This window comes from Cibotium barometz, chromosome 22 (assembly GCF_041138505.1).
Source record: "Cibotium barometz isolate CiBa-2024 chromosome 22, ASM4113850v1, whole genome shotgun sequence".
NCBI classification, from domain to species: Eukaryota; Viridiplantae; Streptophyta; class Polypodiopsida; order Cyatheales; family Cibotiaceae; genus Cibotium; species Cibotium barometz.
The window spans coordinates 41751110-41775083 of record NC_141067.1 but is presented as its reverse complement, the minus strand read 5'-3'; the positions used below and the strand labels follow the sequence as shown (position 1 = coordinate 41775083).

Here is a 23974-nt window from a genome sequence, read left to right as displayed (position 1 = left end):
GGGCAATTTTTTTTTTGGGGGGGGGGAAATTTTTGCTTAAAATAATGTAAAATTTTATTTGTTTTCAACTCTAAGACTTGGATCGTTGGAAGCCTTTAAACTTAGATTTTATCTCTTCTTGTTTTTGTCACCAAGTGTGAAGGGGAGGTAAAATCTTGGAAAACTGGATTGGTAAGCTTTGAATAATAGAGGACACCAAGCTTGCAATAGAAAGCTTTTAATATCAAGTGCTTTTCTAACAAAAGAATAGTAAAGCGTTTTTAGGTTTAAAGCTTAATTAAGATTTACCAAAAGCTTTATAAGAAAGCGTATGGCAGTAGCGCGTAGCGCTTACATAGACAATGGAGATGGCATGCCATTCGCATGAGGTGATGTAATGCTGCCAGTGGGTGATCACCAGGTGGATGAGGGGAAAATTAATTAATTGGCGGCGACGAGAATTTCAGCAGGCAGTCGGTGCATTTTTTTTATTTTTATTTTATTTTTTAAAGCAATTTTTTTAAATTTTTTTTAAAAATGTAGAACCCCACGTAGCATAGGAGGGTGAATTTTGTGATTCATCTCTTCTTCTTCTTCTTCTTCTTCTTCTTATTTTTTGAAAAATCAATAAAAAGTTATTATGGCCCTCGATTATGGAAATTGACTCTAGAATCCAAGACTAGGAGGAGGTTGAAGCCCTTGCCCTACTAGTAAATCACATCCATATGGCTTGATTATTAAGGATTTAAGAATTGAAGAAAGTGGTTTTGCAAAAAAAAGAGGTGGTTTTTGGGTTTTGTAGAAGTTGTTCTTAAAACGTTGGTATTGCACCCTAGTTCTTGATCTTGATCTTAATCTAACGGCTCATAAGATTCCCATAAACCATCCAAGCTTTTTTGCCTAGAGGTTTTATAGCCTTCTTTGCTTTATCCTTAATGATGTCCAGATGGTTTTATAGCCTTCTTCGCTTTATCCTTAATGATGTCCAGATGTTTTTATAGCCTTCTTCGCTTTATCCTTAATGATGTCCAGATGTTTTTATAGCCTTCTTCTCTTTATCCTTTGGATCTTTGATGATGTCCTCTCTTTCTCCAAGTACTTGTACCCTTGTTGTAGCTTTTTGAAGGCCTTTCCTCTTTCGATATATTCCTCCTTGATTTTTTAAAGCTTTAGATATTATAAAAATTAAACCTTTGACCTTCCTTGCACCAAATAAATTGCATAAACCTCGATTTTTTTTAACTTTTTCTTCAAAAGTCTTTCTCCTTAAGTGGTCGCCAAATCTCTGATACCACTATCATGACCTCTAAGACACTTAGAGAAGGAGACTCTAATTTCTCAACACAAAAATTATAGTAGAACCTATATTTGCATAAACCTTAATAAACCAAATTAAACAAACAAAGAAAAACATGCAGAATGGAGTCATCGTCAACAAAAGAGTGGATTGAATCCCCTCCTCATTAGAGTGTGATCCTTGTAACGAGTCTCCCATATTTATATATATTAGGAAAAGTGCTTACTTCCCAAAAAGATAATTATAAAAACAGAGCACAAGCAAGTACTTATCTTTATTTATATGTATTAGAAAAAGCGCTTACTTTCCAAAAAGATAATTTCAAAAGCGGAGCACAAGCAAGAGCTTTTCTTTATTTACATGTATTAGAGAAAGTGCTTAATTTTCAAAACGATAATTCCAAAAATAAAGCACAAGTAAGTGCTTTTAAGTTTATGAGTGTGCAAGCTCTACAAAAAGATAGTAAGCATTAATATAAAGTATTGGGCTTACCAAAAGTAAGTATTAATATAAAGTATTGGCCCTACCAAAAGTATAAAATACTATTCGGTATGTACAAAGGTATAAGACCTTAGCCTTACCAAAATATAGATGCCTAAATATGAAACCATAAAAGGTGTTCACATGTCTTCCAAAATATCTCATAGTGGTCCAACACATGTTTCACTCACAATTAACACATAATCCACCACTCATTCTTCGCCTACATCCAAAATAGTAATAGTCAGTGCACACATCTGATTAAACACATTAATCATGACCATATCAGACTAGTGCACATAGCTTGATTAAGCACATTTATTTTGGCAGACAGCATAATAACTCACACAGCTTGATTAAACACATTAATCTTTGTAGATGATATAAAAGGGAGCATGCAAGAATACAATATCCCAAAGTAAAATAATGGGCATCCCCAAAGAGGTTACGACTAACATATGCACATACATTCCTTGAAATTTTCATGAAATCAACCATTACTCCTTATATTTACTGATGTAAAGCTACCAAGTAGGTTGGGGGATGTGCTTGCTTTCCTTTACTAGGCGCGTAATGAGCCACGCCTGCCAGCTAGCCTTCTTACGCAAGCATGCACTTAGAGTGCGATAATATTAATAAAGGAGACTTGATATATGAGCTTCTCACAAGTATTAAAGAACTGAGAGAGAATCTTGCATATATTGATGAAGACAGTTGATTGGTGAAGGGTTTATCAAATTCACACCAAGATTTTTCATCCACAAATCTTCTTATGATAAAGGGTAACCCAAATTCCCCTATGTTTGATGAGTTGGTTGCAGTATTGTTGTAAGAAGATAAATATCGATAAAAGAAAATTAGTATAGGAGTGCGTATAAAAAGGTAAAGGTAAAGGTAAAGCCTTCTCTCAAGGTGGTTATAAGCTAAAGTAGGAATCAACCTAGTCTTCTGGCAAGGATGGCCCGGGTGATAATCCTAAGAAGAAAGGAAAATTCAACTATTGTCAAAATCCAACTTGTTATATTAATTAATGTAGAAAAAAAGGTTTGAGATGGAGAAGAAGAAAGAGTCAAGCATGACTATAGCTAATTCATTAGCACCAAGTGCTAAAAATAGGGAATTAGATTCACATGATGATTGGGCATTGCATAATAGTTGATATTAGAGTAAGTGCTCTTGGATCTTACCTTCTCAAGATTCTCTTTTGATTGTCTTAGATCGAGCTATCCTTTGAGTAGGTGTTTTTGTCTCTCACCTTTCTCATTTTCTCTCATTATCACCTTCTTCTAAAGACGCTCTTCTAATTGTCTTAGATTGAGCTATCATTTAAGGTGGAGAAGGTATACCATATAAGTTAATAAATTTATTGGTTGATAAAGTACCATGATTTTCAAAACTTTCAAGCCGTTTTTGTCAGATTTCATGACCTGTTTGCATGCTATAATGTTTCAACAAACATCCTAGGGGAGTGTCATTTGAATTGTCTTTATTCAATTTTAGGTTTCAAGTAGTGTAATGACATAAATTTTTTGTTCCAACATGGTGTGCATATTCCATAAGTATAAAAAGGTTGTCTCATCATCACTTCTTTGTCATCATCGACATTACATGTTCGATCTCATCATTTAACTTCTTTGGTATCATTGTCATCATTGTTATCTACTTTTGCATCCTTGCTAGTGACATTTCTACAATACATTGTGTCATTTTCATACAATTTGCATGTCTCTTCACTATCAATTCATTAAATGGGCATTGCCACCAATACTTGTAGGTTGGGATATTTGCATTTTGTGTTATAGATTCATTAATTGCAAAATAAAATGGTTTGAACCATGTATTTAGGATGCTTTCCACCATTAGGAATAAGATTAAGGGAACTAACTACCCATTGTATTGGTTGCCAAAGGGCTTTATAATGTCTTTATTAGCATTGATCTTACCAACATAGGAAAATACAGGAACTTTTGATAGTGACCACAACAATGAGTTGAGGAACAAAGGTCTTTGCTATAAATGTGGTGAGAAGTGGCATAAAGAACACTTCAAGTCATGCAAGACTAAGGATGAAACTATCAACATGGTTGTCTCAATTGTGAATGAACTTTATGCATTTAATATTAGATTAAGTATTGTACAAGAAATAGCCCACTTATGAGGGTACTAGAGAAAGGGTGCTACACATTGTGGAATACCTCATCAAATAGAAGGGTTTACCTAGTGAAGAAGCATCATGGAATCCTACCATACTTTTAGAAGGTCATGTGAGAAAATTTTGAATGCATTTGGTGAGGTAAATGTAGGGGAACAACATTGATTCAACTTGCTAGCAATTCCTAAAAATCATTGTTAGAGAGATTCATACCACTTGAGAATGAAGATACTTGCATTGCTAAGATAGCAAACTTGATGTACTTTCTTGGAGAGTAAGTTTTGGGTTGTTTTCAAGGAAAATGATGAAGGTTATAGCTATTAGAGATCATTTACAACCATGCTTGAAAAGTATAATGATGCTCTCACAATTGGATTAAATATGACATTCATTCATTCACATTTGGATGATTGGTACCCAAGTACTTATGATTGGAGATCCTACCCATGTGGATTATCTAATCGATGCAAGGTTTCATAGATGAAACCTGTAGGTGGGGATGGTTTATAAGAAAGTTCTTATGGACCATCTATAATAGTAGGGTCAAGGCCATGGGCTTGGGGGAGTTGCCCAAGTATGGGCCCAAGTATGGGGTGCATCAATATGTGGTAGTATATAAAGGTAGGAAGTATAAATACCAACTATGGGATCTAACCAAGGATATAATTATTTTACTAATCAAATGAAGCTTTCAATATTTCTTTGCTATGGTGTTTCTCTCCTACACGAGTGTGGACTCCTCTTAGGTCTAAACCATGTGAACTTTGGTTAGATTTTGTAAAAAAAATTTGCTTCCTTTCTCAATGAAGTTCTCTTGTCTTTATGAGTTACTCATAGTGCTTAGTTGTATTCATTATGGCTAGTCTCATTATTCTTATTGTTGCTAATCAACACTTTGTGTGAGTTACTCTATGTGAGTGTTAATCTACCCTTATTTCTTAATTTGTTTGTCCACCATTAAGAAACCCTCTTGTTTTTAACATGTAGTAGATCATTAAGAACTATGTTTACATATCTAAAGTCACACAATATTTTTTTTTCCTTTCTTGTTTAAATAACTTTTTTATCTTCATTTATTTGTAATGGTTGTTTAAATAGTATTGGAGGTGCAAAGCTCTTACAACAAGGGAGAAAATAGACCACTTAAAGAATCTACAAAGGTACTCTTAGTACATCTGAAAGTTTACTCAATAGTGCTAAAACTTTGGATATACATTGCGTATAATTTTGCATGTGACACTTTTCTTAAAATCATGTGACACCTCCTCTAAAAACTTTTACAGCTACATGTTGGGTGAGAGTCTCATGCCCTTGAATCTTCGTGAGATTGAAGATATTGAAAATAGAATGGTTATTGCACTTAACAAGATAAGAGAAAGAATGGTAAGTGTTGTTTACATTTTATTACAAGTTTTATCTTTGAATGGTATGTGAAAATATTATTCAATATGGTAAAAATATCATTATTTTCTTAACGTTAAATTTTTTCTATGTTTCATGATGTAGGTGCAACTATTACAAGATGAAGCTCAAGAACTTTGTGAAAGGGTAAGATTTATAAATAATAATGAGATGACGAATATCATTTTTAATCTCTGATATGTTTTGGGTAAGATTTATAAATAATAATGAGATGACGAATATCATTTTCAATCTCTGATATGTTTTATTTAATATTTAAACATTTTTTTTGTTTAAATAAAATTATAAATTTGGCAAATAAAATTTTCATGATGAATAAATCTATAATAGAAACAAGTTAGTATTAATTGTATACTATTATAATAGACATAATAATAGCCACCATATTTACAACAAAATAACAGGCATAATAAGAGTCTACAAAATATAACAACATTAAAGTTTTAAGGCCTATATTTGTAATAAAGTGAAATGGTCTTATATAATGAATAATGGACCCAAGGTCCAATGGATCATGTCCATGGACAACACTTATGATAATGTGAAAGGGGTGGTCATGTATATATGTCAAATAGGCTATATTTGGGGTACCTTTTATTGATAACCAACATAATATAAGTCAATTGCTCTCTTCTCTCTCTAAACCTAGGCTAATCATCCTAATCTAAGATAATTAGGTTAATCCAAGGCTAATCTAGAAGCTCTTTTCTTTCATTGGTATAAGAGCTTAGTTTTTGATCCACTTGCTTCTTGGTTTCAAGAAAATTTGAGAAATTCTTGGATTTTTTTATTTTCTTGATCAAGAAGAGGGACATGGTGATCTTGATTGGGTGAATTTAATCTGCTTGATTCATTTTCTAAGCTTTTAGGGCCGTGCATTTGCTAAGGACCAAATTTTGAGGAAATCACTCCTAATTTGAAATCCCAGGACCAAAATTGGGAAAAGTTTGCTCATCAAGATTAATGCTAATCCAAAGATGTTTTTCCCCTTTCCTCTTATTTCTTGCTTGATTTTTGAGTGATACAAGGCTTAAATCTCTAGTTAACAACTTGCCATATCTTAGGGCTTTGACTTGGGAGGTAATAAGCTTCACAATGAGACTAGCTTTGGTAACCTTCGTTGAGGATTTCTACCCGTGAGGGTGCTCGATAGAAGGTTATTTATCAATTTGGGGTTTTCATAATAGGAACCTTGATTGCATGCAATTGGATAATTACTCATGCTATTCACTTGTATGGAGAGCTATATCATGCCAATTAAGACAATCATATGTCTTCAATTGAAGCATAAGGAGAACACTAAGCAATATTTGGGTAATTTTCATCCATTTTCATCATTTCTTGGTAATTGAAGGTTTATATGGATCAATCTATGGCATTGAGATCCTTATATGCACTACTACATGTCATTGGAAAGTTTTCGATGCCATTCATAACCATTTCCATGCTATGATATGTCACATGACATGTATGAATCATGGTATGGTTTCATATGAGCTTATGGGATGAATATGTATACCATTGATCATGTTTGATGCAAGTGATATAAGGCATGCCATATGCTCTTATGAGAAGAGGCACATGTTTTGAGAATTGTGGAGGGCAAGTGATTGAAGTTGTATATGGGAAGACATGCTTTTGAATCTCCCCTTTGCAATCATCATCATCACCATTAAAATCTTGTATTGATTGATTGGCATGCATCTATACGTTCCATTTGTAAGTGATCTACACTCTCATCAATTTCTAGGCTTTCATTTGATTCTTGCATAACTAGAAAGCCAGATATGTGGTGAGGGTACCTTGGCAATTAGGGAAAGAGGCCAGTGATAGTGTGCCTTGAACTCACCATGCCATGAGTGCCATGGTAAAGTGGTACGGTGAGGGATTAGGTACAATGGTAGTGAAGACTTGGCACAAGCCCTTGCTCTTGGATTTAAAAATTGAGTAAGGGGGTTGGAAGAGCTTGCTCGGGAGATTGGCAATCTTCAAAGAACTACATCGACCTCCAAGTGCTCTCAGTGGATGTATTTTGATGGGCAAAGATTTGGCAAGCAGTGGATATAGTATTGCAAGTGAAATTTAATTGAGTTTACATTGAGATTTCATTGCAAATACAAAGGAGGCATTGTCAATTTTTTTGCAAAAGCACATATACAAGGCACTTGGGGTTGGATTTGGATGCACAAAGATGCAAATTTATGTGGTGCATGGTTTTAAATGGGTCCAAGACATTGCCAATGCAAAGGGGAAGTGTGGATAGCAATTGGTGACAATCTTGAAAGTTTTCTACTGCGTTGCTAAAACGTAATTTAGTCCAGGAGGGTTGGGGCTAGTGGTTTACATAGCTTTATTCTACTCTCTAAGGGCTCCATTTGGATCTCTCAATTTCTCCATTATGACTTCGCCCGGCAAGTCTCCCCGCCGCAAGGCAAAACTGGTGCCTAGTCAAAAACAATGAATGAAGTTTGAGATCTGCGCGTATGGGGGCATTGTACATTTCATTAGCTCCCTGACAAACCAAAGGGTTCTTGATTTCGACAACATTGACTTGATGAAATGGTAGTAGTTGTGACCCATCAAAGGGGTCAAACAGAGGAATGTTGCCAATCAAATTTGGTCAAGGCATTGACATAGATGTGTAGGGCTAGCTTAAAGCATTTCATCAAGCTAAAGACTTTCAAAATCACCTTCCATTTGATGAAGATTTGGCCACATTTGTGTTAAAGTTGACTTCTCCAAAAAATCAAAACAGAGAATAGTACAAGTTGACCAAGTCAGAGGCAACTACATAAGTGGATAGAGCATTGAAATACCCCTCTATAGATCCAAGGAACATTCAATTTGGATTTTGGGAACCTTTCAGCAATTAAGATGATGCCAAAGGCCAAACCCAAAAAAGGGAACTACAAGGAAGCTCTTAAGTATGAAGCGGGCACATAGGAAGGATCAAGTGGTCAACCAAAAAGAGCCTTACTTAAAGGTGCAAGGGGAAATACCATCAACCTCTAAAGGAGTTGGGGAATACCCAAATGCCGAAGAGGAGATAAGAAAGCTCGAAGATGCCATGGTCTTATTAGAAGAATGTCAATGGCTTCATGAAGCCAAGTTAAGGGCTAACCAGGTCAAGGATACAATGTATCCAAGAAACAAGCCAACAAGGGAAAGAGAATTGGACGTACCTACTCCAATTCCAGAAGAGATGGAAGAGGGATCTCAAGGCAGCATAATGTCAAGAATGTTTGAGGAAGATGCACAGGGTGAGTCCATCCATTCATTCCCTAGGGATGGATACAAGACACGTACATGCAAGGAACCCTCAATTACTAGAGAACCCAGAGACATAGGAAGCCTCATGGCTTTACTGTCCACATTTGTGCAAATGCCATTGAGACAATCGCTACGCAGTTCAACAACATTATGGGAAGATATAAAGGAATGGATAGAAGGTGGAATAAGGCTAGCCCACACTACAGAGGATGTTCTATCATGTCTGGCAGAAAGAACCCTAAAACACACAAGGGAAAGAATAACGAGAGTCATCAAGATACCAGTTAATCAATTGGGGAGTTATTACAAAAGTGACAACACTAATGCTAAATTGGGGAAAACCTGATCTAGAAAGAGAACATATAATCGTTAAAATGGCTGACGGAACATTCTCAAGACCCATTGGGCTTTTGGAGAATGTGAAACTCAAACTTTTTACGTTTTGCTACCATCATACATTTGTAGTAATGGACTTTCTGTGCCAACCAGACTCATATGAGACCCTTCATGAGGGAATCCAAATTGGTGCACGATTGGGCATTAGATCATGTGTATGTGCATAGGGATTTGCAAATTTTAAAGATAGATCTAAGAATGTGGAGAGCATACCCATGGAAGGGTAACTGTTCGGTAATGATTCGGTCAGAATTGACGGACCACATCCGTACAAATATGCCAACCCACTGTGGAAAATTCCAAAGAGGAAAAGAAAACGGAAATGTGTGCATCACTTCCTCCTCTGGATTTCAGTGAAAATTGGATGCATGTGCTGCTACCATAGATGTGATGCAGCCCCAATAGGTGGAATCTTGAACTATTCCCACTACCTCTGTCTATATGGTCAATTGGCAAACCATTGATGAAGAAACAGAAAAGGATGCCTCTATCATAGAAGGGACTAGATCACAAGGCCGTACTAGCACCCAACGCCTCCAAAAGATGGCAAAAGCAGAAATGATATATTGCTTGACCAAATGAAACCCATGGATGCCTAGTGGCTAAGATACCTCCAAGCCACTAAGGTACACTGTGAGTTTTCTAAGGATTGGGGTGAGGAATTGAGTAAGATATCCCTTGAAGGGAAACATACGGAGAAAGTCATCCTTCAAGAACCAAAAACACCTAAGCTTATAAAAATGGGCATCAAAAACAAAAAAAATCTTTGGCAGAAGCCGAGCGAGAGGCCAGGAAAGTCATGGCTAAAACAAAATGTGAAAATGAGGATAAACCAGACTTGCTTTTAGTACCAGACCACTTCAAAACCTACACTGTTGAGAAACGAAAAGTGGTCCGACTGATGATAAAAAGGGTTAAGGAAGATTGGATATCCACATCCGCCCTACTAAAGTCAAGGAAGTTGATATTGCAAGACCACGGGAGGAAACCAAACCTGTTTATATTGCTAAGGACTTGACTACAGCTGAAGAAAATGAGCTCGCTACTCTCCTTAAGGAATTTAAGGATTGTTTCGCCTGGAGTACCACTTGCAACATATGATCCCAATCATGGAAGGATCAAGACCAACCAGGCACAAACCATACCATATGAATCCTAAATATGCGGCAATTATCAAGGAGGAAATCGATAAACTCATTGCTGTAGATTTCATCTATGAGATACAACATACAGATTGGTTGTTTTACTAATTGTAATAGTGCGAAAAAAGAATAAGAAACTTAGGGGATGTGTCGATCTTAAAAAGGTCAACACAGCTACTAGGAGGGACCATTATCGATTGCCCTATACGCAACATGTTTTGGAGAGAGTTGCTGGTGAAAAAGCTTACAGCTTATTGGACAAATTTTTAGGCTACAATTAGGTGTCTATAGCACCAGAAGACCAGCATAAGACAACTTTCAATACAACTTGAGGGACGTTTGCATACAAAGTAATGCCTTTTGGTCTCACCAATGCCCCAAGAACATTTCAACGATTGATGTGCACAGCCTTCAAAGACTACTTGCAGAAGTGGTTGGAGGTATTCATTGATATGTGTGCACACTCTCGATGGGCAGACCATCTAGCTTACTTAAGGAAGGTGTTTGAGCAATGTTGATTATATCGTATATCCCTAAACCCTTTAAAGTGCCAGTTTTGGGTCAAACATGGTGTGATATTGGGACACATTATCTCAAAGAACAGTATATCCATGAATGACAGCAAGGTCAAGTTGATCTTGGAACTGGCACCACCCACTAATTACAAAGTTGTGTAATGGTTTATGGGCCACATTGGGTATTACCGCCGCTTCATAATCTTCTATGCTAAAATTGCCAGGCCATTGTACAAGCTACTAAGTTTCTTTGAATGGACTGAGGAATTCCAAGAAGCATATGATCTATTGAAGGAGGTATTATCTAGAGCGCCAATTCTAAGACCCTCCAATTGGGACCTCATATTTCATGTGCATATCGATGCATCAAACTTTGCTATTGGATGTGTACTAGCACAAATGTTAATCCCATTTTGGATTAGCAAGTATGCTCCTCCAATTGAGAACATTAATAAGTATCATGAAACAACACTATAAAAGTTTTACATTATGAGATATTGGCCACCCAAGGCCTAGTTAAAAACGTTTTGGGTGCCCAAGTGTGAATAAGGGCCAAATGTTTATAAGGCATTTTCTCATAATCAAAAGACACAATCCCTCTTTGTGCTATAGAGAGATCTTCTTTGTGTCTTGAGAGAGATTTAGAGAGAGAGCATTCTAGCATTGTGCCTCTTCTATGCTTGTATGATTCATGCTTGTCTGGGAGAGTGAGATAGAGCGATTTCCTTATGGGGGACGGTGTGAACGACTCTACGGTGATAGTGTGGAGGTGGAGCCTGGAGGTTTCGAGCTTAAGAAGTGAGCTTGGAGGCCTCAAGAGACTCAAGTTTGAAGCATTGGTAAGTGCCCTACGATGGTTGTGATCTATTGCTCATTCTTTAGGTGAATGCATTGAGTTCCCTCTTAGAGGTGTGGTATGCCATAAGATTTTTGGCACCGTTAGGGAAACACCTTTGTTTCTTCCTTCCTCTTGGATTTTTAGCTCCCATTGCATAAGATTCATGATTTCCTTTGCATTCTGGTAGTGCATTGTGTAGGAAATGAATGGATAAGAAATGTGTGGGGAGTAAAAAAGTGAAATTGGTCGTGTTTCTTGTGTATATGTGTGGTGGAGTGGTCTTAGAATAGAGCTTCACTGTTTTTTCTAGTTAATTTTTATATTTGCATCATTGAAAGCATCAACCATGAATAAGCAGGTTGGTGTTGTATTTTTCTTCTTTTCTTAAAATCCACAAAAATATAAAAACTAAGGAGCCATTGACTATGCCTTGAACTTGTATTCCACTCCTTAGATGTGGCACAATCATTTTGGGAACGATTGGATAAGTATTTTGCACCCAAAATCATAATAGTTGATGCGAGAAGTTTCCACGTGAAACTACCGAAAAATGTTCATGCTGTGAATCATTTTCTGCAATTTCATGCTGCAAACTGTTCTGACATCAGCGTCGTGATTAACACCGTAAATCACAGGATCACCTTGCCAAAAATAGGTAACCTTATCTTGACAGCTCTCACACCACAAGGTCTGATAAAATCCAGAATCGTGAAGGTGCAAAAAATTGTTCACGACATGAACTATTTCAGAACTCTTCACGGTGTGAACCATTTTAGAAAACTCACGGTGTCAGCACGGCATGAACCCATTATTTTTCAGGATGTGAAACCTTCTATTTTCCCGATGTGAACTTTTTCCTACAAACTCATGGTTTAGTCCAATCCAACACATGAGTTTGGTATTGTCAGGTTAAGGCTACGAAAGTCTAGAAAGGAGTGGAACCTACAAGAAGGACGAGGAATTCAGACCCCAAAAGAAAAACAAATTTGAACACGTGAAAGTGTAAAAATTCATTCACGATGTGAACTGTTCTCTACAATCTCACGGCCTCAAAAACAGATCAACAAAATATAATAAAAACTTAAATTGGGTCATCGAAGTAGCTTATCAAATCATACATACATGCACTTAAGATTTGGAAAGCCCCATCGAAGATGATCTTACACCTGATGATAGTGCATCGAATCACTAGGATCTTCCTATCAAAAAAGTGTGGCTTTAGGTCACTCAATAGAACTCACTTGAGTGTCTTAAAGGAACCTGACCACCGTTGAAACTAGTAGTGAAGAGTCCATGGAAGAAGGGCTGAGGTACTTTGGGTTTGGGGAAGAGAAGAAACCACCCTCCCCAACCAAATCCAGTGGTATCATTGATATCGTCAGGGGATTTTTGGTCTCCAAACCAGTCATGTGACGAAGAAGTGCAATATGTGGGCATGGGTCCGTCAACCAGTGCTAGACTTGGTCTAAGACAAGAAGTGCCCATCCAAACGTCAAATTCAAGGCTGTTAAACACCGGCACTCCCCGAATGAGACGAGACATGGAAAGTGCAACCAGGACGGGTCAGGTATTCTTCCCTGCCCCTAACATCTGAGCAGTGGCATAACCATCTTTACCCCCGCAGGGATTGGTGTGGTGCTCTATGTGCAGATTGAATCACACTACCACTGAATGTCCACAATTAAGAGCAAGGCCATAAGTCTATTATGCACACTATGTAAAATTAGGGAATCATGACACTTCAATGTGCAGGTATCCAAGGTTCCAAACTATTGCACAGCTGCCAACACCTAGAGCTCCATTGGCTTTACCACCACCACATGCATAGATCACTGCTACTACAAGACAACCCTACTCTTCCTATTTACCTAGGGGGATGTTCCGGGTACAAGAAACTTCACCTCTACCACCACCAGTTAGGCTAAAATCAATCAAGTATTGATTGAAGAGCCATAAGAAGATGTTGATATGGTACATGAAGTAGAACTTAGCGGAGAGTGCTATGAGGAAATTACGGAGGTCATGCCTAAATTCTATGTCCTATAGAATAGCATGCCGGTACATGTGTTTTGAACCATGGTAGAGTGGAAGTGTAAGGGCATGAACTTGAACATGAGGAGAGGACCACTACAATGTTTTGGCTGAGGAGAGCTACATCAAATTGATGAGTGTCCAAACAAGAATATGGTTCATACTCAACAACCCCAACAAGTGACTGCTTTGCCAATGACATGCCAGTACTCACTTGTACTAAATGTGGTATTGATCGTTTGATCAAGGATTTTCGTGGATACATTGTATCTGCCGTGACCCGGTAGCCCTTAGCGTGGCTTCATAAAGCCATTAACATTCTTCTACTAAGGCCTTGGCATCTTCGAGCTTTCTTATCTCCTCATCCGCATATTGGGGTACTCTCTGTCTCCTTTCGGAGTTGAGGGTCGCTCGCTTTGCTCCTCTAGGTCCAGCTCTTTGTGGTTGATTCTTTGATCCCCTTCTCTCGAATGGGTGGATTCAGTGTTGATCGTATCTTCTTCGAATCCATCTTGGATTGTGACCCTTATGTCACCCTTGCCCACTTTTTTCACTCTTCTCTTGTGGCCAGTTTTGGAAATGGTCGTATCTAATCAGTTCTTCCCCTTGTCTCTCCCAATTGGGCTTGGGTGCGTTTCAGGACCTTGAGTGGTGTGATATTTCTAGGTTGCACACTAATGCTTCAGATGGTGGCATGATTATTAGTGGAAGTTGAACCACTTGCACGATATGAGAAATGGTCAACCATCATACAAAGGAGGTTATGGCAAAAATTTCCAGAATTTTGTAAAAAATAAAGTTTATTTTTATGTTATTCCAAAAGAGTAATTCCCACCATTTTTGCATCTAAAAGAAATATTCTAATTACTCCGTGTACATATTCACCTATGAATATGCATGGATATCACCGATATTAATTATTAAATTTGATTCTATGCATATAAATATGCATAAAATAGTTTTTTTATTATAAAAGTGTTATTCTTATTAAATTTGATTTCTATGCATAGAAAGATGCATAATGGAATTTTTTTTATAAAAGTGTTATTCTTATTAAATTTGATTTCTATGCATAGAAAGATGCATAAAGAAAATTTTTTTTATTACAAAAGTGTTATTCTTATTAAAATTGATTTCTATGCATAGAAAGATGCATAAAAGGATTTATATATATATAATAGTGTTCTTCCCATTGAAGTTGATTTCTATGCATAAATAGATGCATAAAGAATTTTTATATCAAAATTAGAATTCTCTTAAATTCTATGTTTAGATTCTATGAGTATTTGATAAATGAATAATCAAATACTCTAAGAGAGAAATTTCTATCGTTTTATATTCACACGGATTGAAAAAAAAAGTTCAAAAAATCTATTGAGATCGAAATATTCAAATAAATGATTAATTTATTCCTCATTGGAATTCGTAACTAATTTAAAAATCAGTTAAGTGAATATTCAAAGAAAGAAATTCAATAAAATAGTAACTGAATTATCAAACCTTTTCGAGAAAGATAGTTCAGAAAAAATCTTATCCAACTCAAACCTTGAATCAGACTATGACCAAGACCAAACTCTTTCGTCAATTTTGAGAAAAGAAAGTATGACCAATTTAGAAAAATACACTCAAAACTCCCGCCAAATCTGAAACTAAGTTTGAGACCCTTCGAATTGATCTATGGATTAGGGTTATAGAATTCGAGAAATTTTGGTATGAAATTCAGAATTCTAATCAAGAAGTTTTGGGAATACTGATTCAAGAAATACTCCTTGTATTCAAAAGAAAATCAAACTAAAAACTTGCTTAGAAACCTTGTTTTCTTAAAGGACTGTCTTACACCAGAATGTTGGAGGGAGCATTTGGTATATGTTTTTCTAAGGGAAGTTCGGTTGCAACAACTGGCGCAGGGAGTGTTCAAAGGACGGCTCACGCGGTAAAGCCTACCCAGGTCTTGACTAGCCTCGATATGGTTGAAAAATGGTGCACACTTCCGGTACGATGGGCGAGGGCCAATGAAGCGGTCCCTAAGTGAAGTGCCAAGACACCTAAGGAGGATCCTGGAGGGTTCTGACCAGGAGATGCACGGGCTCGTGATGTCTATGACACCCATGTGTATGCCGTGGAAGATATGTATAATGGACGAAATGATTATTGTAATTTGTTACTGGATCTCGTTGTTGCTAACCAGTTGGTCTCAACGGAGAGTCCAAAGTGATACTGTTGTTACTGGACCTCGTTGTTGCTAACCAGTTGGTCTCAACGGAGAGTCCAAAGTGATACTGTTTTTTTATAGAAAATGAGGGGCTGGATGGAATTTTTGAGTTATGACATTTGTAACCAATAATTGTTTGTCAATGGATTATTTTATATGTTAAAGTTTTAAAGAGGAGTGTGTGCCTATTTGTATTTGAAAGCAAAAAGTTAAGAAAGGTAAAAAAGCATTGATTTCTTCAAACCAAGTCAGTGTGATAGTTTGCCTTATGTCTAGTTTAATCAGGTGAAGGATAGAAGTCTCTTGACCCCGTTAGAAAATTCATTTAAGAAAATAAAAAAGGGAGAATCGTCCCCATTTTTCGGGCAAGGAAAATTTTCCCAGTTTCGGTTTCAAAATGACCACTAAATTAGTCTCGTGTCCGGACATTTGAGGGCGAGGCCCAGAGTGGTGTTAAGAGTATTGATAGAAACAGGTAGCATCCTTGGACTGCCCTTTTTGTGGCCGTCACAAAACAGTCCGCCTCCATGTTGAGATATCGAGATCATCTAGTGAGGCGGTGGACACTGACCCACCTGGGGGATAGGTCCCACACTTACACCACTGGCATGGTTGGTGAGATCATGGGTGATATGCGGCCAGTGGAATGACAGGCTATGTGTGACAGGCAGCCATTCTAGAGACTGGCATAGTTATAGCGCCAGCTCATTTAGTTGGGTTCACACTATAGAGAACCCTAGTATGTATTTGGTTGAGTACCATTTCGTATGGTGTGTACTCTTATCTTTGTAAATGGTGCATTGAGTGTTGTGTGAAGAAGAAGAAGATTTTCAGCCTCTCACCTTGTGTGTTCTCTTTTTTAGGGTTTTGTTTGTGTGTGTGTGCTTGCAAGAGCTCAAGCTCTCTTCTCTTTTTTAGGGTTTTGTGAGTGTGTGTGTGCTTGCAAGAGCTCAAGCTCTCTTTTCCCCTGCATCTTTTTACTCCACATCGCAACAATGTAGGATCGCACATTATGTTTGTTGCTGCTGCGGTATCCAACCGCATTGAGGGGCAAGGTCCACAGCATGTTGCACAGTAGCTGCCATTCACAGCCACATTGAGTATGAACTAAAACTAACCGCAAAGAATTCGCCATTCTCATCATGATCTGCACCACAATCACCATTCTCCTATCACCTTTGCCTTTCATGCCAAATTGCAACAGCCTGGAACGCTTTGTTCCTCCCGGACTCCACACACTCATAACCATTATGTGAGACAGGTGCTTCCACTTGAATAGGTGCTTTCACAGAGAGATAAAGAGAGAGTGGCTTCGTGTTTCTAAGCACACGGACGGTTTCTCCCTTCTTCACCAAAGGAAGGAGATTCTGCACCTCGTGGTCGCCATGTGTTAAGCGTATTGACACACACACACACACTTAACCAGACTATGCTCATACACAGAGATCAAGAGAGAGAAAGAAAGAGAGAGAGATTATCCATACATCCTAAGCCATAATTGAATTATGAACTGAATACCCGATGATTACAATGGTTAGTGCCTCCTCTTTAATAGGCCTTGTGCACACCTCTTCAATTCTCCCTTTGCACCTACTCTTGTGCCTCTTGGTATCCCCTCTTATGCTAAGTTAGGTTCCCACCTAACAAGTGGGAAACCCTTCCTGCGCAAGAGGAAGCTACTTCCGCTGCTAGCAACCACAAATCCGGTGCGCAGAGGGGGTAGAGGGGTCTCACACCACACATAGAGATGTGATCATGAAGAGTTTCAAGGTAAGCGAGGAGCACGAGGCCAGGTACCAAGCATTGGAAAACAATAATTTGGTTCTCAGCCAAGCTATTGCCCAAAGAATTAAAGAGAATACGGATCCGAAAGCGCAGCTGGAGCAAGCTAAAGAGCAACTTCAAAAGGAAGTTACCCATAACCATGAGCTAGCAGCCATTCATGCCCACAACAAGTACATGAGCTCTAGCATACGTCCCTAGCCAAAGAAGAGGAGCTACAAAGCCAGATCCAGATGCTATCCTTAAGTTTGAAGGAAGCAAAAAGTAGAGCTACGCACTTGCAACAAGAAAGAGAATAGACAAGCTAAGATGCAGAGAATGGTGATTGCACACCACGAGGCAATGGTGCAAGTCACCCAATAGTTTTACAAGACAATTAAAGACTGGCTGTCCCCAAAAGACTTCAAAGAATCACAGAAGCTCAGGAGGTGCAAGAGGAAGCAGCAAGGCGCTTTGAGGAGTTGGATGCTGCACGAATGGTTGGAGAAACAACCATATCAAACCTCCTCATCTCACCAATGACTCCCGTGTACAAGAATTGGAGCGACAACTAGCCATACATGATCAAAATCGAAGACAAGAGCCTACAAACAAAATGCGCCTACTCCTTGAGCGAGCCTCGGAGATAGGTCAACAATTGCCAGTAACTCATCGGGTCCCTCCTTAAACTCTTACTCTTGTTTTGTCTACACTAGCCCTCTCATTGCTTCAATATGATATAAATCTATTTGAGGACCTAAGCCTAGGGGAACCAACCCTCATCAAACAAAATAGTGAGCGTGATGCTGATCCCACTATCATTATGAAAATTTTACGGGGGGATGTAGTTTTAAATAATCCACAGGATAATTACTTTTATCCATTGCACCCTATTGTGCTAAACCTTCGTAGTTGGTGTTGGGTACTCCAAAACTCTGAAATCTTGGACAACAATGTCAAAAACTTAGACCTGTTTGTTCTAGATGATATTCGCAAAACACTTGCCACAACTACGAGGTGGTAGCACAAAGTTATCAATGGATTATAAGCCATGGCTAGCTAGAAGTCTACAATACTCACCAGCACTTAAACTTATGTGAGTCTTCTTTATATCACCCTTTTGGTATTCTAAAACTATACCATAATATCTACAAACATTTAGAATCCATGTTAACCAATGTCCTCCACGCTTTTGATAAATCACATATCGAATATCCTAGCATAAGTTCTGAGGACATCAATGAGCTCCAAGATTTTATGAAACTCCACAACCCTAGCCACCCACCCCCACCAGCTCAAGCCATGGTCAGGAAGAGACACCAACTTCATCATCCAACCCTACTTATCGAGTGTATTCTAATGTAGCTATTAAACTACTTAATCCGTATCCTAATACACCACCTACTAAACAAGTCTCAAGCTGACTGCATTTTTTCTACTCTCCCTTCTCAACATATAGAATTTCCCACTAACCCTCTTGACCCCCCCAAGGAGGTACCGGCACCTGACCCATAACCCCCACAGAAAACTTAGGAGGTACGACATACTCTCCCCCAAGATATATTGAAGCTTTTACTAATGATACTATTTCGGAGTCATTGTCTGGTGCAGAGTATGAAGGCTTCATACGAGCTAGCAATCCACTACTAAAGCCAAAGCTAATGTTCAAGGTGTTAATGCAAATAACACCATTTGAGCTAACTCAAAGGATTCTACCAGAGGCCTACTCCAAGGTCGCACACCAAAAAAGAAACATTATGTACCGTACCCTCTCCAAGCACCTTGCCCAGATTTAGAAGAACTACTACCTTTAGTTGGAGAGGGCACCTTGTGGTCTAACGTGGCACAGTAGACCAAATTAGACAATCCATAATTAGCTGACCTGTTGAAAATCAGAGTAGTAACATTCATGATCAGTTATTTCTTTCAGAGGTGGAGGAAATTGCACCCCACTCCACACAAGAGGGGCTATAGTGGCCAGTGTTAGATTCTTAAAATTGCTTGTGGTCCTGATTGATCAACCCAAGGAATCATATGATGGGTATGAAGCTGAGCAACTGCAATTGGACATGAATCAAGGTCCATCTGATAGGGGCATGATGATGTACTATCATTGCCTAAGGTGTCTTCCTACCTACATGCATGTCACATTCTAGGACATGGTGGACACATGGTTTTTGAGATCACACTCAACATTCAGAAGAACCCTCAAAAAGCTTTAATCACACTGAAACTTTTACCGTCATGAGTTCGGTGACCAGGTCTTTCGATCTTGGTGTAAGATTCCTCCCTAGCCTCTCAAGATGTCCAACATCTTCCCGTGTAATTAAATTCCTCTTCAGAAATATAAAAGATCTTGTTTCTAACTGTTTTAACATAGAGAGAGAAAATATTCTAGAGAGAGAATATTCAGATTTTTAATATTTTTGGATAGAAAAATAACTCATCTTATTAAAATGAATTCCCCTGAAATAGAAATTCAGAAAGAACTTCCAATGTGCAATTGGAATTAATTAGAAATGGGTATAAAGGACCTTAGCCTAAGGGTCTAGATTTTTTAAAAAAATTGGATTATGGTCCAATTAAGGTTCCTATGGGCCAATAAGATCAATCCATGTGTGGGGAGGAGATAAATCCAATTTTGTAAAAGAAGATACCCAAAAATGAGTAAATGCTCACATAAGATGAAGAGTTGACTATGTACAAGGTTTATTAGTAAGAAACTATGAGTGATATTAAAAATATGAGATATTTTGGATATAATGATTCCATTTTTGACACATATGTAAGGAAGGGGAGGCCCTTTAATGAGGTGCCTACTTCACATGCTTGATTGAATTTTAAATCTTCAAAAATTGAGATATTTTATCTCTCCTCTCTCCTAATTCAAGTCTAGTTCCAAAAAGTTAGCTTAACTGACCTAAAAATGGTCAAAAATTGACTAAACTGATTTGAAAAATTCTAGAATCAGATTGTTTGGTTAGGAGCTCAATTTTTTCCTATAAATAGAAGCCTCCCTCTTGTTGAAAAAAGATAGTGTTTTATGCACTGTTACTCTACTCCACCCAAGCCAAGAACTATGAATTTATTAATAATTCACTAGTTTTTGACATTTTCCTCTTCCAAAGATTGGTTGGCCACTCTTGTTCAAACAAGAGTTGAACCCTCAAACCATCAAGCCAAAGGAAAGCTTTCAAAGTCATTAGTAAGTTGGTGATTCTTCTTTCACTTATTTTATGGTTTTTATGGCTTTAAATGGTTTTTATGCTTTATGTCTTCTCTAAAAATGTTATACCTCATTACAAAAAGGCAATTCCCTCTCTTTTTGTTACTTTTATCATATTTGAAATTCATGCATAGGGGTATGCATATAAAAGATGATTATTTTATTATAAAAGTGTTACTTTTATCATATTTAAAATTCATGCATAGGGGTATGCATAAAGATGATTATTTTATTATAAAAGTGTTACTTTTATCATATTTGAAATTCATGCATAGAGGTATGCATAAAGATGATTATTTTATTATAAAAGTGTTACTTTTATCATATTTGAATTTCATGCATAGAGATATGCATAAAAAATGATTATTTTATTATAAAAATGTTACTAAAAAAATGATTATTTTATTAGTAAAAGTGTTACTTTTATCATATTGAATTTCATGCATAGAGGTGCAAAAAAATGATTATTTTATTATAAAAATAGTATTAGAAAAAAAATGATTATTTTATAAAAGTGTTACTTTTATCATATTTGAAATTCATGCATAGGGTTATGCATAAAAGATGATTATTTTATTATAAAAGTGTTACTTTTATCAGATTTGAAATTCATGCATAGGGGTATGCATAAAAAAATGATTATTTTATTATAAAAGTGTTACTTTTATCATATTTGAAATTCATGCATAGGGGTATGCATAAAAGATGATTATTTTATTATAAAAGTGTTACTTTTATCATATTTGAAATTCATGCATAGGGGTATGCATAAAAGATGATTATTTTATTATAAAAGTGTTACTTTTATCATATTCATGCATAGGGGTATGCATAAAAGATGATTATTTTATTATAAAAGTGTTACTTTTATCATATTTGAAATTCATGCATAGGGGTATGCATAAAAGATGATTATTTTATTATAAAAGTGTTACTTTTATCATATTTAAAATTCATACATAGGGGTATGCATAAAAGATGATTATTTTATAAAAGTGTTACTTTTATCATATTTGAAATTCATGCATAGGGGTATGCATAAAAGATGATTATTTTATTATAAAAGTGTTACTTTTATCATATTTAAATTCATGCATAGGGGTATGCATAAAAGATGATTATTTTATTATTAAAGTGTTACTTTTATCATATTTGAAATTCATGCATAGAGCTATGCATAAAGATGATTATTTTATTGTAAAAGTGTTACTTTTATCATATTTGAAATTCATACATAGAGGTATGCATAAAAGATGAGTATTTTATTGTAAAAATGTTACTTTTATCATATTTGGATTTCATGCATAGAGGTATGCATAAAAAATATATTTTTATACTAAAAGTGTGATTTTCATCCTAAATGGATTTTATGCATATATTAGATGCATAAGAGAAATTTCTTTATTCTAAAAGTGTAATTCCTACTAAATTGAATTTACGCATAGGAAGATGCATAAAAAATTGATTCAAAAGTGTCATTCTCATTTAAAATGAATTTATGCATAAGAAAATGCATAAAAGATTGATTTTTATTTAGAAAGTGTTATTCTCTTTAAAATGGAATTTATGCATAAATAGATGCGTAAAGAAATCTTATATCAAATATAAGAATTCTCTTGTATTCTATAAGTAGATATTGAGATGTGATAAGACGCGTATGGGAAGTGATAGGATGTGATAAGAGGTGTATGAGATGTGATAAGATGTGATAAGATGCGTATGGGAAGTGATAGGATGTGATAAGAGGTGTATGAGATGTGATAAGATGTGATAAGATGAGTATGGGAAGTGATAGGATGTGATAAGAGGTGTATAAGGAGATGTGATAAGATGTGATAAGATGCGTATGGGAAGTGATAGGATGTGATAAGAGGTGTATGAAAAGTGACAGGATGTGATAAGAGGTGTATGGAAAGTGACAGGATGTGATATGAGGTGTATGAGATGTGATAAGATGTGATAAGATGCGTATGGAAAGTGACAGGATGTGATAAGAGGTGTATGAGATGTGATAGGATGTGATAAGATGTGTATGAGATGTGATAGGATATGATAAGAGGTGTATGAGATGTGATAGGATGTGCTAAGATGAGTTAGGATGTGATAAGATGTGTATGGGATGAAGTAAAGAGTGTATCTGATGGGATAAGATGTATATAGGTTATGATAGGACGAGAATGGATGTGATGTAGATGTATGCATGTAGATGTGGATGTATGCATGGGAATGTGAATGTGGATGTGGATGTGGATGTATGGATGTAAATACGGATGTGGATGTATGTATGTGAATGTGGATGTATGAATGAGAATGTGAAAATGGATGTATGCATGTAGATGTGGATGTATGGATGTAAATGTGGATGTGGATGTGGATGTATGGATGGAGATATGGATGTGTATGTATAAATGTGGATATGGGATTGGATGTATGATGTGGATGTACGAACATGGATATGTATGTAGAATAATGAATGTGAATGTGTATGTGAAATAATGTGTCGTCGATATAAGTAAATGGATGAGAATGAGTACACATTAATGGAATGTGGAATAAGTAATGTGGAGTGAGAAGGGATAATGTTGAAAGACGAGAGTTCGATATAGAAACTGTATTTTGTGACTGTTTGTAAATGACTGTTTTATGTCAAGAATGCTGGGGAAGCATTTTGACCGTCTTATGGATTAAGGTCATAAAGACATAACTGATAAAGTTGCAACTGCTGACGGAGAGTCAATGGAAGATGTCTCACGTAGCAAGGTCGACCGAGGTCTTGACCAGCCTCGGTTCGATTTAAATGGTGAGCTTCCGGTACGGTGGATGAGGGGCCAAGGAAGCGGCCTATGAGTGAAGCTCTAGGTCACCTGCGAAGAAGGATCCTAGAGTGTGCTGACCATGCGGTGCTCGAGCTCTGGGTCGCCGAAGATACCCACACGTGCATCGTGGAAGATATTGGAACAAGGAGTAAGAGTTGTTTTCTGAAACCGGGCATGGATCTGGTTGATTGACCTTGCTGTTCCTCAACGGATGAGTCCATGGCTCTCTTATATGGATCTGTTGATTGATCTTGCTGATCTTCAACGAGGATTCCATCTTGATTTTTATATGTGAAAATATTGTCGGGTACTATTGTGAAAAGGCCCCTGAGTGAACAGGTGGTGAGCGTTCTGGTTGCCAATGATGCCATAAGTACACCGATGAATGAATGATTGGAAATATGGATTCAACCAGAGAATTCAAGGATTAAGTCAAT

The 23974-nt window shown here is 37.0% G+C and overlaps 1 protein-coding gene across 2 annotated transcripts in view; it reads left to right on the top strand.

The window, feature by feature from the left end:
- LOC147626619 (MADS-box transcription factor 23-like) overlaps window positions 1-23974 on the top strand; it is a 92076-nt gene that overhangs the window by 30571 nt on the left and 37531 nt on the right. For both annotated transcript variants that reach the window (XM_086816966.1, XM_086816965.1), the window contains exons 3-5: window positions 5007-5068; window positions 5192-5291; window positions 5415-5456. In XM_086816966.1, the coding sequence (XP_086673092.1) occupies window positions 5007-5068; window positions 5192-5291; window positions 5415-5456 (204 nt within the window). The remainder of the gene's footprint in view (window positions 1-5006; window positions 5069-5191; window positions 5292-5414; window positions 5457-23974) is intronic.